Source organism: Petaurus breviceps, unplaced genomic scaffold (genome assembly GCF_028583685.1).
Source record: "Petaurus breviceps papuanus isolate PSGF00001 unplaced genomic scaffold, PetGlider_PUasm1.0 180, whole genome shotgun sequence".
In the NCBI taxonomy this organism is placed as follows: domain Eukaryota; kingdom Metazoa; phylum Chordata; class Mammalia; order Diprotodontia; family Petauridae; genus Petaurus; species Petaurus breviceps.
Genome location: NW_027185782.1, coordinates 4,475,215 through 4,492,143, shown reverse-complemented (window position 1 = coordinate 4,492,143; position 16,929 = coordinate 4,475,215). Strand labels below are relative to the sequence as shown.

The window sequence follows — 16,929 nt, the reverse complement described above, 5'->3', positions numbered from 1 at the left end:
AGCTGCTGGTGCTTCTGTATTGACTTGGCATATTTTGAATATACTTATAAAGGGGGTCCCAAAAGTCTTAGTATTATTTTAAGGTTGAATTTAAAGTAAGCTTTAAAGCTTTTAACCGAACTAAGATTTTTGCCTATTATTTTCCTCAACAGAATGTTAGTTCCTCAAGGGTGGGAGCTATTTTTTCCCCTTTGTATCCTCAGTAACTAGCACATAGTAGGTGCTTAATAAGGACTTTGGCTGATTGATCAATCACCACCCTCTCTCCCTGTACCAGCAAAGGGCAGGCATTTTGCGGGGTAATGTGAGGCCATGTGGTATGGTGGAATGAGTTACAGACTTGGAGTCAGGAGAACTAGGTCTGTATGCAGGCTCTGCCACTCTCCAGTTGTACGAACTTAGGCAAGCCCCTTCATCTCTCTGGACCTCAGTTTCCACATCTGTAAAATGGGGACAGCCGTACTTGTCAACGCCCACCTCAAAGGATGGCTGGGAGAAATGCTCTCAGTAAAGTTTCCAGCACTAGAGACGATGGAGTTGTTAGGATTCCTGGTGTCCTCCAGGGTCCAGGAACCCTCTGGGTGGGTGAAAGCAGGGGAAGGATGGAAGGGAAAGGAGGGAGGAGGTTCAGCATAAGCCAGGCCTGGTTAAAGGCGCCACTGGGCCGGAGGTCGGGAGCTTCCTTGATTCCGGGCAGCCGGCAGGCGGGTGCTGGGGAGGCGAGAGAGCCCATTTATCACCGTCTGGGCGGGAGAGGGAGCTCTGGCGGGCGGGCAGAGGCCGCCGAGACTGTCCATTAACTCAGCAAATCAGATTACGTCAGGGAGCCATTAGTGTAAGGCTGTCACCATGGCAACGGGCCCAGCACTCCGACCCTGCTTGGTCACCAGCTATTAACTTTTTAACCATCTGTGGTAGGGGATGGCCTTTCCCTAACACCCCCCCCCCCCCCCCCCCCATACAGGTCCACCATCCCAAATCCATCCCCAAATGGGGGCCAGGCTATCACCTTCCCACCTGCTCCTGTCTGGCATCTGGAAGGGGCAGGATTCCCCTAAAGAAGCCAAGAAATCAGACTGGGCAGTAGTACACCCTCCCCAGAGAGAAGAGAGAAGTAGGCTGGAGGGAGGTCAACCATAGCAGGAGAGGCAGGCTGGGAATGCCCAAAGGATGGCCAGCTAGGAGCAGAGGGCACTGAACCTGCAATCGCGAAGCCAGATCCCTCCTCGGAGAGTGGCTGCATGATCCTGGCCAAGTCTCTTGTCTTCTCTCTGTTTTCTCATCCGGAAAATAAGAGGTTGGGACTCTCTGGTCCCTGGGGTGCTTTCCAATTCTAAATCTATGGCCGTCTAGGATTGGAACCCACGAGGCTGGCACCTAAGCTACTCTAGGAGAATAGGGATGGTCACGGGAGGAGCTCTGGGGCCAGTTGGGAGAGCCATACTAGAAAGTGCTCTGGACAGGAGGTCAGGAGATCAGGAGATCAGGGTTTCACTCTCTGTTCTCTCACTTACTATACTCATATAGTGGAGCCACTTGACCCGAACCTGAGTTTCTTCATTTATGTACAAATAAATAAAGGGTCTGTGATTTTAGCAGTGGGTGGGAATTCTTAGAGTGGGAGGTCCCTCCACTCAGTCAAACCAAAACCAGTCAGTGGCTTAGTAAATAAGTCTTTGGAAAGTTGTCTGACTCACAGTGGTTCAATGACTATCCACTGAAAGGTAAGATTCGAATGCAGGTCTTCCTAATTCTAAGCCCAGTGCTCTATCCACTAATGCTATTTTTTTCCCCTCATCTATAAAATAGTGATCATAGATTCATAGACTTACCTCCTTTACCTATCTTGAAAGGTTGCTATGGGGCTCAAACAAGATAATGTGTATAAAAGTGATTTGAAGATTTAAAGAGTTAAAAAAAAACATGACTATTATTGTTATTATGCCTTGTGGCAAAGATAGGGGGAAAGGAGTATTCAAAGCTGTGTCTCTCTCTTCTCATTTCAGACTCAGAGCAGAGCGGCAGCCCCCGGGCAGGAATGGGCTCTGACCAAGAAGACAGCAAGCCCATCACACTGGGTAAGTGGAGGAATGAGGACATTAAGGACAGGGAGAGGGCAAGATACACGGTAACCCCAGGCATGGCATTTGCTAACTCTTCGCCTCAATTTCCTAAGGAATCTTTAAGGGCCCTTCTAACTTGTGATGTATTAGAAAGAGCACAGGATTAGGAATCAGAGGATCTGGGTTCATATTCCCAGCTTTGCTACTTACTGCCTGTATGACCTTGGGCAAATCATTTTATCTCCCTATGCCTCAGTTTCCCCTGTAAAATCTTTAGGGTCCTATATAGTTCTATCTAAATTCTATGAACCTGTAGTGATAAAAACATCTCTAAGAGGCCCCAGTCCTTGAAAAACAAACTATCCTTCCCTCTTCTAGAGTCTCAGGGATATGAAGCTGGCCTACCCCAACCTTCCACCCCCAGGTTAGTGATGAAGCCTGGGTCTCTCTGTCTTGTTATTTACAGAGCCATTTATTAGACAGTGTGAAAGACATAGAGGTAGAAAAGCCTTTGCCCCTGCCTTCAGGGAGTAGACAGGGACTATTGTACAACACAATATATGATCAAAGGTAAAACAGATGTTGCTAAAGTAAAGGTGTGGACAGGTGGGAAGTTGAGAGGCAGATTCATTAGTATTCACCATTTCAGACATAGCAGACACTGGCTATAACCCTAGGTGGCCATATGACCCAGTGGTTAGCAAGGAGCTTGGCAGATCCCTGTGCGTAAAGGTTCCAGGGCCCCAATCCTCTCCTTTTACCTTATTACACAGTGTTCTCTACCAGCAAGAACCCACAAATCCCAACCACCACACTTCTGGTTCATAAATGTTAGAGCTGGAAGGAACCTTAAAAATCACTTAATATAACCCCCTTATTTGACAGGAGAGGAAATAATAGCCACACAGAGGGGAAGCAACAGGACCAAGGTCGAACAGGTATATGTGGCTGGCTGATCCAAGATTCTGACTCCCAAGTCCAGTGCTGATTTCACTATTCCCACTGGCTGCTTTTGTCCAGTCCACCAAGAAACTCCCCTTGGACTCAGCCTGTCAGGCAGAGGAAGTCAGGTCCCACCCCCTCCCTCCCCAGGCTGGGAGTCCTCCAGAGAGAGAGCCTGTCCACTGCAGAAACAGGAAATCCTGGGCCAGGGAGAGGCCAAGGCAGAGGAAGGAGAGAGGGAGGGAGGGACTGAGGGAGCTGGTGGCTGGGTAGGCAGTAAGAGGGGAAATGCTTTGGTTGCAGTGGGACAGCTGGGGACAAGCTGCCAAGAGGAAACTGCTGGCAGGCCTGAGGGGGGGGGGGTGTGAGGGCCTGTAGTCACTTCTTTCTCAGCCAGTCCCAGACTTAATGCCTCCTCACACCCACCCCTAGCCTATGGCCCTGCCTGACCCCTTTCAGAAAGGGGGGGGGGGCGTCCCCATTCATACTGGCCCTGAGCAAGAGTGAAGGATCTCCCTGGTCCCAGGAGGGAACTGGAAACCAGGCCATGGCGGGGGTGGGGGGGGTGTTGAAGGAACTGGGGATTGTTTAGCCTGAAGAGAAGACAGTAAGGAAGGATGCTGTTTTAACGTATCTGGAGGGCTGTTGGGTAGCAGAATTATATTGGTTATGGTTGGCCCCAGAAGGGAGGGGCAAGGGGGAAAGTTAGAGAGAAACATACTTAGCTTCCCTATAAGAAAAGAAAACCAAACTTCCTAACAATTTGAGTGATCCATCAGTAGAATGGACTGCATTAAGAGATCATGAATTCTCCTCCCCCCATCATTACTGTCGGTCTTCAAACAGAGCTGGCTGACTGACCACTTTGAGGCTGGGAGGGAATTGGAGAAGGGATTCCTGGTCAGGTTTATGGGCTGGGCTACATGGTCTCTGAGGCCCCTTCCAATTCTGAGTGAATGCACTGAGAGAAGAGAACATTCTAACACCATAAAGTCCTGCCTTAGGTCACTTGGCCAATAAGGATTTCCCCGTGTAACCCAGGGATCTGCTTTGGGCAAGAGGAAGACCTCAGCACTCAGCAAGCTCTGTCGAGCTGAAGAGCTATTACAGTGCCTGGGTGTTATACTGTGTGATACAAACAGCAGCTGGCCAGGAGGGTGGGTGGAGCCTGCACCTGGAGTCAGGAAGACTTGCCTCACAAGCTTCTTAAAAGCTAGGACTCTGGGCAAGTCACTTAGCCTTTGCCTTAGCTTCCTCACCTGTGAAATGGAGGTGAGACTAGTACCTACCTCCCAGCTTGTTGAGAGGATTAAATAATGTTAGAGAAGCACTGGACTAGCCTTAAAGTACTATGTGAATGCTAGCTATTAGTATTACAAGAGGAGCCCAGGGGAGCAGCTAGGTGGTGCAGTGGATAGAACACCAGCCCTGGGTCAGGAGGTCCTGGGTTCAAATTTGACTTCAGACTTTACTAACTGTATGACCCTGGGTAAGTCACTTAACTCTCATTGCCTCCCAAAAAAAAAGGAGCCTAAAGAAGGGAGAGGCCACTGTTGGGCTTCAAGCAGAGGTCTTTCTGGTGGAGGTGGGGCTTGAGTTGGGCACTGATGGATTGGAAGGGGCATTCCAAGATTCAGCTCAGTATGTACTTTTGGAAGTAGGACTAAGTGATATATATTGGGTGAAGGTGACCAAGGGGAGTGACTATAGAGGACTCATCTCTATAAACTGGAGTAGAGTGAAAGATTGGTGCCAGAAGTTCATGGGCTCTAGATGATGTGTCCTGGATTAGGTGGGGACTACAGCAATGGTGAGGAGGAGAAAGAACTATTTTGAGATATTTTGAAGGAAGAAATGAGTGGACAGAATTCCGAAGCAAACTGAATAAAGGAAGTGAAGAAGATAAAGGAAAGGGAAGAAAGGCCAGAGTTGGTCAGTCAATAAGTATTTATCAAGTGCTTACTCCATACCAGGAATGTGCTAAGCATTGAGGATCCAAAAAGGACCAGAATGTAGGCCCTTACTACAGGGAGCTGAGAGTCTAATGAGGAAAACAACTATGGACATAGAAGTGTCCACACAGTAAAAATGGCTTGGGGGTTTTCAGTGTCGTGGGTCCTGGAAGAATGGTGTTATCTCTGGCAATGATGATGGAAATCAGAAGAACATTTTTTCAGAGAGGATAATGACATGAGTTTGAGATGCCAGGACATATAGAGGGAGATGTCCTACAAGAATGTCCAAACATAGGACCCGGGCTCAAAAGAAACAACAAGCCCAGAGATGGAGTGTGGGGGTCACTGGAAAGAGAAAAAAAAGTTGAAGAGGAGAGTGGATGAGGTTTTTCAGGGAGTCTGAGGAAAACCCATAGTTAGAGAACAAGACTGACCATTCCTAAGGGGAGCAGGAAATAGGACATTCTTGTAAGGAGCCTCTGGGACAGTCTAGGTTTAGAGATGTGAAAGGAAGAAGTGGGGGGCAAGGGTAGGGAGAGACAATATCTAGGAAGGATAAGGGCAGACTGTCTCCAAGAGGACCATCCACAGGTGATAATGGAGGATGCTGGGACAAAGCATAAATTTAGGGACTCAGGCAACTGCTGCCCCCTGGTGGGGAAAATTAGGGGGGAGGACACACACAGACACACGGACAGACAGACACACACACACATACACGTGCTAAACCTCAGTCATCTCCCTTGACCATCCATGGCACTTGGGCCTTAGGCCCAACCAGAGATCATTGATATTTGCGTTGTACTACCCCCACCCTACCCCCAAGGGAATTTGGAGGGATTGCTCCAATAATCCTCGATAACCATGAGGTTATTATTATTATAATATATATATATATATATAAATATATATATATAATATTACCATGGGTGGTAAAAAAGGAAAAAGAAGAGGGCTCTAATCCTGATTTAACCTGGTGGGCTACATTTTGAGGCAGGTCCATAACCTCTCAGGACCTTCATTTCCAGCCTTAGAATGGGTGAAAATGAATCTGTGAGAAGGGAAGAACCCCCCAGGGTACACATAGATGGCATTCTGAAAGTGGCACGCTAGAGTAGGACCCAAGATCTTAACATAGTGTGGGGGGGTAGCATAGCCCAGAGGAAGCAGCAGGTGACCAGGAATCAGGAGACCCCAGTTCTACTCCTAGCTCCACTATTGATCCCCTGTGCAATGCTGAACAAGTCCTGCACCGTCTCGGAGCCCGTTTCCAAACTTACATAATGAGGAAAGTAAGAGAAGATTATCTGTAAGATGTCTTCTAGTTCTGACCCTCTACATTCTAAGGTCCTCCCCAGCTCCTTTCTGGCCAGTTTATGTGGCCCTTTCTGCTGCAGGCAGATGGGTGACATCACCCCAAGTCCATCTCACTCCTGGCATTCTGTGAAGGATGAACAAAAGTATAAAGAGGACTGGGTACTGGAACCAGTGTCCTCTTGTCCCATCCCACCTCTGCCACATGGGGCCTTCCTGCCTCTCACTATCCATTGTCTCTCTTTCTTCACAGACACCACAGACTTCCAGGAAAGCTTTGTTACATCTGGGGTCTTCAGTGTCACTGAGCTCATCCAAGTCTCCCGGAGTAAGTAATTGCCTGGCCCCCCAGCACCCATTTGGCCCTGACCCTGCTCTAACCCGTGGGCCTCAGGAAGGAGATGGGTTTGGGGAAGGACTTCTCAGTGAGGAGGCTGGGGTTCAGTGAAGGGTTGGGGGCTCATTGAGGCAGGTTCAATAAGGGGATGAGGGCTTAGTGAGGAAGGTAGTCAGTTCAGTGAAGAAACAAAGGGGGATATAGGGATGTGGTCTCAAGAAAGGAATGTGGGCACTTGGAGGTGATGAGAATTCAAGGAAGGATTGGAGCTTAGTGAGGGGATGGGAGCTTGGTCAAGGCATGAGGGTCCAATGAGAGTATAGGGGTTCTGTGAGAGGGATGGAAGGCTTAATGAGGGAACAAGGTGAGTTCTGGTCAACTCAATGAGAAGACAGGTTCTCAGTGAGAGGGATGGCAGGCATGATGAGGGATGGGGGTTCAGTGAAGGGTATGTTGGGCTCAGTGGAGGACTGAAGGCTCAGCTAAGGGATGGAAGATGAATTTTGGGGATGGCGGGAGAGGGCACACACTGTAGGAATGATCTGAGTCTATTCCCAGGCTCTATTGCTGACCTCTCATTCCCTCTCAGATAAGTTGAAAGAGGGGAAACTGAGCCTTCACTGAGCTGTCGGTTCAGCCTTTGTTGACAATGGAATCAGAGGCACATCTGAGTCCCCTGGGGCCACAGCCTCACCCACAAGGGCCAGGGAGCATCTTAAGTAGTTGAGCTAAAATAAAATTTCGACTGACAACAAAAATCCTTCCTTCCCCATGTCACTGCTTTCACTACTCTGCCCACTTGCCACTTCCCCAAAGATGCTGTGTCTTTCCTGTCAGCTGCTTCCCTCAGCCCCAGCCCCGGCCTTGGGACGCTCCCTCCAACTAGTCTTCCCTTCCTATGGCTGGGAGGCTTCCCCTTCTTCCCCCACCCGGGGCTTCCCTGTTTCAAATCCTACCCCTCTTGGGGGTAGTCCTGCTTTCAGTGTGACCAGTGCCCACTTCCCTCTCCCCTTTCCCAATGGCAACTATCTTCCTGTCCCGCTGTCTAACTCCAACAACTGCTGTCTACCAACCTAAAAATAGAAATATTTTCAGAGAACAACTGTATCTCCTAAACTGATGTTCCTGTAGGCAATGGGAAGGCAACAACAGCACAGAACAGACAGCACTATTCTGGGAGCAGGAGTCCTGGCTTTTTAAGCCTGTCTCTGCTCCTAATTTACTATACCACTGCTAGCAAATCACTTCCTTTTTCTCAGTTTCAGTTTTTTCATCTGTGAAATGGGGAGATTTGACTAAATGATCTCAAAGATCCCTTCTAGCTCTAAAGATTCAATGATTGCGTTCCTAACTCTCCTGCCATCTCATTTTGGGACTTTGGATGGTTCATTTAAACCTCAGTTTCCTTATTTGTGAGATTGGGGTAATACTATCTGCAGCCTCCTGTTTCCCAGGGAGCTCCTCCCTGACACCCCCATACTTCATCTGCCCCCCTCTCTTTGTTGGGTTTGCAGCACCTGTGGTGACAGGCACGGGACCGAACTTCTCCCTGGGCGAGTTACAAGGGCACCTGGCCTATGACCTGAATCCTGCCAGCACGGGCATGAGAAGAACACTGCCCAGCACCTCCTCCAGCGGGTATGCCCCCCCCACACACAAACACACACTTTATCAGGGAAAAGCCAGGAAGACATCCTCAACTACAGAAGGCAGCAAGGGGTAGCAGGGGCAGCCCTCAACTTCAAGTCAAGAGACCTGGGTTCAAATCCCAACTTTGCCACTGACAAGCAAGTCACTCAATAACTATGAGTCACAATCATCTCATCTGTGAAAGGGCAATGATACCATGTTACCTGTCTCACAGGGTTGTTGAAAGATCAAAACAAGATAATGTACATAAAATGTTTTATATATAAATATGCTAACATCTATCAGTATATAATCATATATAAGTAGTTATCATCATTGTCCTAGCTCTGACATTATCTTCCTATGTATCCTTCCCTGAGCCTCATTTCCCTTCTTTGTAAAATAAGGAGGCTGGACTGGATGGTCTCCAATCCAACTACATCCCTCCTAGCGCTCCCATTCCATAATTGCATGGTGTTCTATATGTCATGTAAAGAGCCTGGAAACTGAGAATCAAGAGTTTTAGCTTTTAGTGCTGACTCTGCTACTTAGTACATGTGTAACTCTGGGTAAGTCCATTCACTTTCTGAGCCTCAAAGTTACTCATCTATAAAATGGGTATAATCTTGCCCTTCCTCCTTCAAGGGAGTTCCCTTGAAGGGACTAGATGGGAAAGTGATTCTCTACTGTACAGATGTGGAGGGTTAAGTTGTTATTGTTTCAAGGGTCTGTGATTACAGAGCATAAACTCCCCTGACAGGTCCTATCAAGCTGGGAAGACTTTGAGGATGGACCCAAGCACAGATTGTGCCTCTTAGGAACAGAGAACCTCATTACCACTAGGCAATTAGTATCTTTTGACCGTGGAAACTCATTAAACTGCTTGCTAAGGTGTGCAGAAGGGCCATGGAAGGAAAGTCCATAATGACAAAATTTGGAATTCTTAAAGAACTGAAACCTAGGATAACCCTCCTACCGAAGGGCTCCCAAACCTGCAGCCACACATGCATGACCCGAGTGTCCCAGCAGGCTCCTCACTGCATGCCCTAGCCCCAGGGATACTCCCCTCTTTTCCAGTGGTGCGGTAGAAAGAATGCAGTATTTGGTGTAAGAGGCCCTTGTCGAAGATCCTGGCATTGCCACTTACTATTTAACCTGTGTGATCATCAAAAAGTCACTTGGTCCCCTGGGGCCTCAGTTTCCTTCTCTGTAAAATGGGCTGTTGGATCAGATAGCCTCTAAGGTTTCTTCCAGTTCTAAATCTATAATCCAGTGGATCCCTTCAAAGCACTGGCACAACCCTGGGGTCTCACCTCTGCCCCAACCCCTTACTTCTGACTCATTGTATGGGCTTGGGCAAGTCTCTTCCCTACCCTGGCCTCAGTTTCCCCATATGTAAAATGTGGGGGAGGAAAGTCCTTCCCTGGCCTGTTTCCTCATAGATAAAATGGAAGGAAGCACTTCCCTTCCCTTTTGGGGCCTTTAGTTTCCCCAAATATAAAAGGTGGGGGAGACCCATCTTTTCCCCTCCCTGAGCCTGTTTCGCCATATGCAAAAGATGGATAGGGGGAGGGAGTTAAGTCCCTTCTTCCCTCTGGGCCTCAGTTTCCTCACATGTAAAATGGAAGGGAAACAAGGCCCTTCCCCACCCTGAGCCTGTTTCCCCATATGTAAAATAGGGGTGGGGGAGGGAGGTAGTCCCCTCCCCTCTCTGGGCTTCGGCTTCCTCTTCTATGTATTTATTATTCTAGGGCCCCCTCCACCAGCTCGGACATCCTAGGCTAACACTAGGGTTCCCATAATGCCCCCGTCAGAACCGGAAGTCCGCAGTTCGATTACACTAGCCTCGCCACCTCACCCCCCCCCCCCCCAATTTTCCTTCCCCCAGGTCATGAGGTAACCCGACTGGATTTTTTTTTTCCTCCGTAGGAGCAAACGACACAAATCAGGCTCTCTGGAGGAAGACGTGGACACGAGCCCCGGCGGGGATTACTACACGTCACCCAACTCCCCGACGAGTAGCAGCCGCAACTGGACGGAGGACATGGAAGGGGGTAGGTGGGGCCGGGGGCCGCGGGCTAGCGGGGCCTTCTGGAGCTTCCCGGCCAACCGGACTACATATCCCGATAGGCTGCGCAGCGCCGCTGCTTAGGAGGAGGCCGGAGAGGGCGCGGAGCCTCCTGGGATTGGTAGTGGCGGCTAAAGGCGTGCGGGGGGCGGGGTTTTGGAGAGCAGTTGCTTCTGGGAATTGGAGTTTTAGGTATATATTCCCCGACAGGCTGGAGGCCCCCTATGGCCGAGTTAGGAAAGAGCTTCCCCAGCCCCGCTTTCAGTTACTCCCTCCTCGAAGTCATCCCTTTTTCGCCTATTCAGTCCTGCAGTTGACCCTTCTCAGTAGTCTGGAATGGGGCCCTTTCTCACCTTCCCTTCCAAGAATCCCTAGCTTCCTTCTCCGTTGGTGCCACCTCCTCCGGGAAGTCTTCCATGATCTTCACAGTCCATACTCTCTGTCTCTGTCCTTCTTTCTCCCTCCCTTCCTCTGCCTTCTTTCCTTTCTCTTCCTCTCCCTCCTTTCCTTTCTCTTCCTCTCCCTCCTTATATTTATCTATCTGAATATGCTTTGTCTTTCACCCCCAGAATGTAAACTCTTTGACAGCAAGATCTGATTTCATTTTCATCTTTGTAATCATAGTGGGAGGGAAACCTATCACAGTGTCCTTTTCACATAATAGGAACTTTAAGATGTTTCTTGAAATCAGGCCGTCCTGCCTAGTTCTCTGCCTCCCTCCCAATTTCTGTAGGGTCCACATAGCTCCATTTTTAGGGTCCTAACTCTGGATGAAGCTTTTTCTATGGCACTCCATCCCTGTATGCCCCATCTCTGAATTCCCAATTCTGGTCACTCCAGTGTCTGTAATGTTCTATCAGTGAAGCCCTGTCTATGAGCTCTCATCCCTGTGTATCTCTGTAGGGTCTTTCCACTTGGGCCTTCAGCTGCTTCTGTAGCTTCCCTGTCTCTATATGTCCTCTCCTCTGGAGGTACCATTCTGTACATCTTTAGGGTCTTTCCACTCAGGCAGGCCCTCTGTCATCTCAGTAGTTTCCCCCACAGCATGGTACAGTCTATGCTGCACCATCTCATCTCTGCAGGGTCCCCTCCCTAGGGGTCTCATTGACTTTTCATCTCTCAGTGTTCTCCTGCCCTCTGCCATTCTTTTCAATTTCCCAGAATTGCCTCCAATAGTCCTCCTACAATGGTCATCCTGTTCAATCTCCCCCCAGGGGAGGAATCCCTTTTATGATGCATCTGACCATCTAGGAGTTGACCTGGATGACCTCTTCATTCCCTTCCAGCTCAGACCCTAGGGATCTGCTTTGGTGAGGTCACCCTCTCATCCCCAGGGAACAAGTTCATTACCTCCTCAGGCAGCTGGTGCCATTGTTGGACAGCTCTCATAGCTGGGAAGTTCTTACTTATGTTGTGTGGACAAATCACCTAATGAGAAACTGAATTTGTTTTTTTTATTTTTAAGTTTAATCTGCATTATTATTAACATTATCTCCATCAGGTTGAGAACTGAAATCTGATTCCTTCCAGTCCTCCCTCTGCCTAGTTCTATCTGTTGTTTGCCAAGCAGAATAAATCTTTTCCCTCTTTCCCATGATAGCCCTTCAGTTATTTGTAGACAGTGATCATATCTCCTCCAAGGCCTTTTTTTTCCAGGATAAACATTCCTGGTCCCTCCATCTGATCTTTGTGTCTGCTGGTGTTTAGCCCCCTCCTAATCCTGGTCACCCTTCTCTGGACACGATTCGGTTTTCAGCGATCTTCCTAAATTATGACCCCCATACCTGGTTGCAGGCCTCCAGTTAGGGACTGGGGGTGACTGCAGGTGACATCAGAGCAATAGAGTTCTGTAGACAAAGCCACAGATCTCATTAGCACGGTTGACCCAGATTAAGCTTATGGTCAAACAAACCCCTAGCTGTTTACATAAACTACTGGTTAAACCAGATATCTTGTGAAGTTGCCTTTTTTTTGTTTGTTTTTAAAAACTGAAATAGATTCATAGATGCAGATCTGGAAGGGCCCTTGGAGGACACCTGGTGCATCTCCCTCATTTTTCTGATGAGGAAACTAAGTCCCAGAAGGATTAATTGATTTGTCTAGGATCCCACAGGCTGTCAGTAATGGGGCCCGGACTAGAAAGTCTTCTGACTCAGTCATTCGACTGAACTAGCCTATTGTAGTCAGATCTGGGGATACCTAGAGAAGTGGGGGAAAAAACCCCAGCCCCCAAATTCCTGTCCTATAGGTGCTCACATCGAATCTAATGGGATAGACAATGTGCGAACAGCCCCAAAGCCTGTGCTCTTTCCTCCAGAACAGGTGGAAATCTTATATTACCTCTATTCAATTTCACCTTGTCAGTTTCAGCCCAGAATCCCAGACCCTTGAGAGAAATGTTCCAGGGTCTTGGATCCTGTCATCTTTGGCATTAGCATCCCTCTTAGCTTTGTGTTATCTGCAATGTCAAGATGTCGAGAATTCCAGGTCACTGTGACATGATGTAAAGAGTTCAGTGTGTTTGGCCAGAGAACCTAAATTTGGGTTCTTGGGGAAAATCACATCATCTTTTGGAGACTCATTTTCCTCATCTGTAAAATGAGGGCTGTCCTCGATGCTCTCTTCGGGACCTTCCACTCTAAATCTGTTTCCCCCATCCTGAAAGTTTGAACCTGGTGTTTCACACAGAAGGTGAAACAAACACTCCAGGTATACTTTATTCTGACTTCCTTTGACCCAAGTGAACGCTGCTGTCATTTTAAACCTGGTTTCTCCCAAGCTCAGCGCTATAATAATTTGTCGCCATTGGGCAGAGGGAATAGAAATCCCATCCATCCTCCTCTTCTCCTGCCTGCCCAGCCCCAGGGACCCGTAACCTTAGCTCCCATCCTAGCCCAACCAGCTCCCTCTGGAGTGTCTGAGATGATTGTAGCTGGATTGCTTTCTGGTATGCTTTTCAGCCTTCCTGTCTAGACAGCCCCAACTAGCTGTTCATTAAGAAGGGGGGAGGAGGGGGCTTAAGTTAATTAAAGTGATACTTCCCCCTCCCCCCTCATGTGCTTGCTTGTCTCTAGCTTGTGATTTCCTTGCTCCCCTGGGAAGATTTCAGGCCTAGGAGTTTATCTGTCCAGCTCCCCCTCCCCCCAACTCCTTCCCTCCCAGGCTCTTCCCTTTGAATCCTTCCCCCCACCCCCACTGTCCCCTCCCCACCCCAAGCATACTAGGGAAATTGATACTGAATCTGGGATTCCAATATAGTATGTCTCCTGGATGCAGGGTTTGGAGATGTGGGTTCTAATCCCTGCTCCCATACCAATTTGCTGATTTGATGGATTACATTGGGCAAGAGTGGATTTACCACTAACTTTACCCTCTCAAGGCTTAGTTTCTCCATTTGTAAAATTAGGAAATTAAAAGAGACATACCAGATGGCCTTGAAGTTCCCTTCTAATTCTGACATGTCTAAAGAGCCTTCCAGTTCTAACAGGCTAGGCTTTTTACCTCTTTGTTCATAGAGAGGTGGGTTATCGTAGTAGGTAAGTATTGTCCTTGAAGTCAAGAAGATCTGGGTTCCAATCCTGCCCCAGACTGCCTAAATCCTGCTTTGTTAACTGGCAAACCACAGCCCCTCAGAGCCCAGCCACAGGTTCCTCATCTGTAAAGTGTGAATGATAATAACCACTTTTTATAGGATTGTCCTGAGGCTCAGATGAGATAGTTTATGTAGAGAAAGCATTTCACAAACCTTAAAGAGTTATAGAAACATGAACAGTTATTATTATTATTCAGTTCATAGCCTTAGAACTTGAGAGGACCTTAGAGGGCTTCTAGTTCAGTCTCCCTTTCTCCTAGATGAGGATATTGAGCCCCAGAGGGATGGAGTGAGTGGGAAGTATGGGGTTTAAACCCAGGTTCACTGTTCTCTCTCCTGCACCACACTGCTTGGGCCTTAATTTCACCATCTGTCAAGTGTGCCTCCAACACAGGAGGCCCTGGATCAGGACTTGCTGATTACTTGTTGAATACAAAGATAATTTCTGCCCTGCATATACATTCCCAGAGTCATGTCTGGGTCCCACAGAGCCTCAGCCCTTCTCCACACCCTCCTCCTAATGCTCACAGTTCATAGGATGTTTTGAGGCAGGGGCAGAGAGCCAACATCCCGGCCCCAGGGTCTGGTCCTGAGCCACTAAGGCATAGCTATTTCAATCCCTGAACAAGATGTTCTAGGAAATCCTTGTAAGTGTGCGTCTGAGTGAGGTCTAACCTCATTACCTTAGCGCCACATGGCCCTAGAAGCCTGCCTGTAGCAATGATGGCAGCCATAGGACTGTTCCAGGATGTTCTCCCCTCCCCCATCGCTCTCATCCCTTTTTCTCATCCCTCCCTTGTCTCCCCTCCCCCCTCTTCCCCGCCATCCCAGGATACTGCTTGGGGTGAAAATCCTGGTTCAGTTGAAGTAGTGAAGGGAAGGTTAGGAAGAGGGTGCAAGCCAGGGTGAGCTATTATGATGGTAACGACAACTGTTACAGTTAATATCCTGCATCAAATCATCTTCATGCTTGTTATTGCATTCAGTCCACATCACACCAGGCTGGGTGAGTAGTGTTAGTCCCTACTTTATGGATGGGAAACCGAGCCTGGGAGAGAAGCTCTATAATTAGTAAGTAGCAGAACTCAGCCTGGTGGGCTCTGGAGGGAAAGCTAGGACAATCCTAAAGCTCAGATTTCGAAGTTGGTAGGGCCCTAGAGATCTAGTCCAACGTCAATCAGTCAATAAACCGTTATTTATTGTGCCAGATCCCCTAGGGAGGCAAAAAGAGGCACAAGGCAGTCCCTGCCCTCAAGGACCTTACAACTTCACAATTGTAAATGACAGCAGCGCCCTCTGGGTCCTGGCAGGGGCTGAGAAGGAGACCACAGCCGAGAAGTCACTGCTCATCCATTGCTCTTTGTTCCCATAGGCTTCTCTCAGGCCCCGTCTCAAGTGCCATTTCCTGCAGAAGCCTTTCTTGGGTCCAGGTCTTGTCTGGCACTTTCTTCTCAAGTTAAATTTCATTCATCCAATTAGATGTTGTGTCCCCTCCCTACCTCCTACTCCTTGAGGTCCGGGATGGGTTTTCATTTTGTCTTTGCACTTCCAGCACACATAGAATGCCTAGCATGGTTTGTTTGGTTTTGTTTTTTTTTTTTGGGGGGGGGCCCATGTGTCAGGGACAAAACCTGATAAGGTGTCTTCCCTCATACCGAGGCCAGGCCTCCTTCATGTTGCCACACTACCTCACACATATTACTTGTGAAAGGCAAGATGGACAAAAGCAGGCAGGTACACAGATCCTCAAAGGCCAGCTCCCCAGGATGGAGGCCAAGAGCCCCTGCTCCTCTCACAGACATCCCCAGGCGCCTCACCTCCCAAATCCACAGCCACTGAAGTGATGATCTCTGCTTCCCCTCACAGGAATCTCACCCACAGTGAAGAAGACTGAGATGGACAAGTCCCCCTTCAATAGCCCATCGCCTCAGGACTCACCCCGCCTCTCCAGCTACACCCAGCATCACCGGCCTGTCATTGCTGTGCACAGCGGTAAGGAGGTGCACCCCGAGGGCCATGGCTTGGGCCTGGGGAAGTCTGAGCCCAGGAGGGAAGCCTCTGGCTCTGAACACTAAGCACTAGCTCCAATGGTGTATTTAGATAACCTTAAAGATTCCACTAAAAATAACTGAAACAAAGACTAAGCTCCTGCCTTCCCCATCCCCAGAATTAACCAAGGCCTCTGACCCTAGAAAGGTCATCTGCTTTCTACCTCAGGCATGATGGTGCTCAAGCCATTCCTAGGGCCACCTCCATTTCTAGTTGATTTCTAAATGAGATGTAAGAACCTTCAACTAGTCCCTGGATTTCCACCCCTTCATGAGTCATGGGGGCAACCCTTCTTATCCTCTGACTCAGATCTCTCCTAGTATAGCCTCCCAGGCTTCAGTCTAAGCTAGGCTGGGGAATGAGTTCAGACCTAGGCCTCTAGTCTTGGTTTGGGATCGACTCACCTGGGGTGGTTGGGGACAAGTCACCCCTCCAAAGTGGAAGTTTCTCCTTATGTCAAAAGTTCCTCCATATGTTAAAAGAAAAGTTTGGGATCTCTTCTGTCTCTGCCCATTCCACCTCTTCCCAGCCCTGCAAATCAAACCTATGCCTCAGGAGAGGCAATGGAATATGGTGGAAAGAGTGTTCTCTCTGGAGTCCAAGGACCTGCATTTAGGTTTTGGTTCTGTCCTACACCACCCGTATGTGTCACTTATATCCCTAGGTATGTGTGTGCAAGACTCCCGCAGTTGCTTCCCTGGGCTTCAGTTGCCTCATCTGTCAAGTAAAGGACTTGGACTGGATGCCCCCTAAGGCCCTTTCCAGTTCTGAATCCTAGGACTCATCCAGGCCAGTGTTATGTTGCTCACAAAAGCCATAGATATTCTGCATTAACCATAAGACCTGAGTCACCCAGTACCCTCCTGATCGATGGGTTTTTTTGCCCTGCTTGCCCTCAGAGGGCAGAATTAGAACCAGTTGGGTAGCAGTTCCACCAAAGCCAAATTCTGCTCGATACAAAGAACTCCCTAACATCTGAA

General features: G+C 48.6%; 1 protein-coding gene across 5 annotated transcripts in view; it reads left to right on the top strand.

Moving 5' to 3' along the window:
- The window catches only part of NFIC (nuclear factor I C), a 133,723-nt gene that overhangs the window by 87,046 nt on the left and 29,748 nt on the right, over positions 1–16,929 (top strand). For all 5 annotated transcript variants that reach the window (XM_069086903.1, XM_069086901.1, XM_069086899.1 and 2 more), the window contains exons 3-7: positions 2,007–2,078; positions 6,528–6,602; positions 8,126–8,249; positions 10,170–10,294; positions 15,767–15,892. In XM_069086903.1, coding sequence (XP_068943004.1) covers positions 2,007–2,078; positions 6,528–6,602; positions 8,126–8,249; positions 10,170–10,294; positions 15,767–15,892 — 522 coding nt within the window. The remainder of the gene's footprint in view (positions 1–2,006; positions 2,079–6,527; positions 6,603–8,125; positions 8,250–10,169; positions 10,295–15,766; positions 15,893–16,929) is intronic.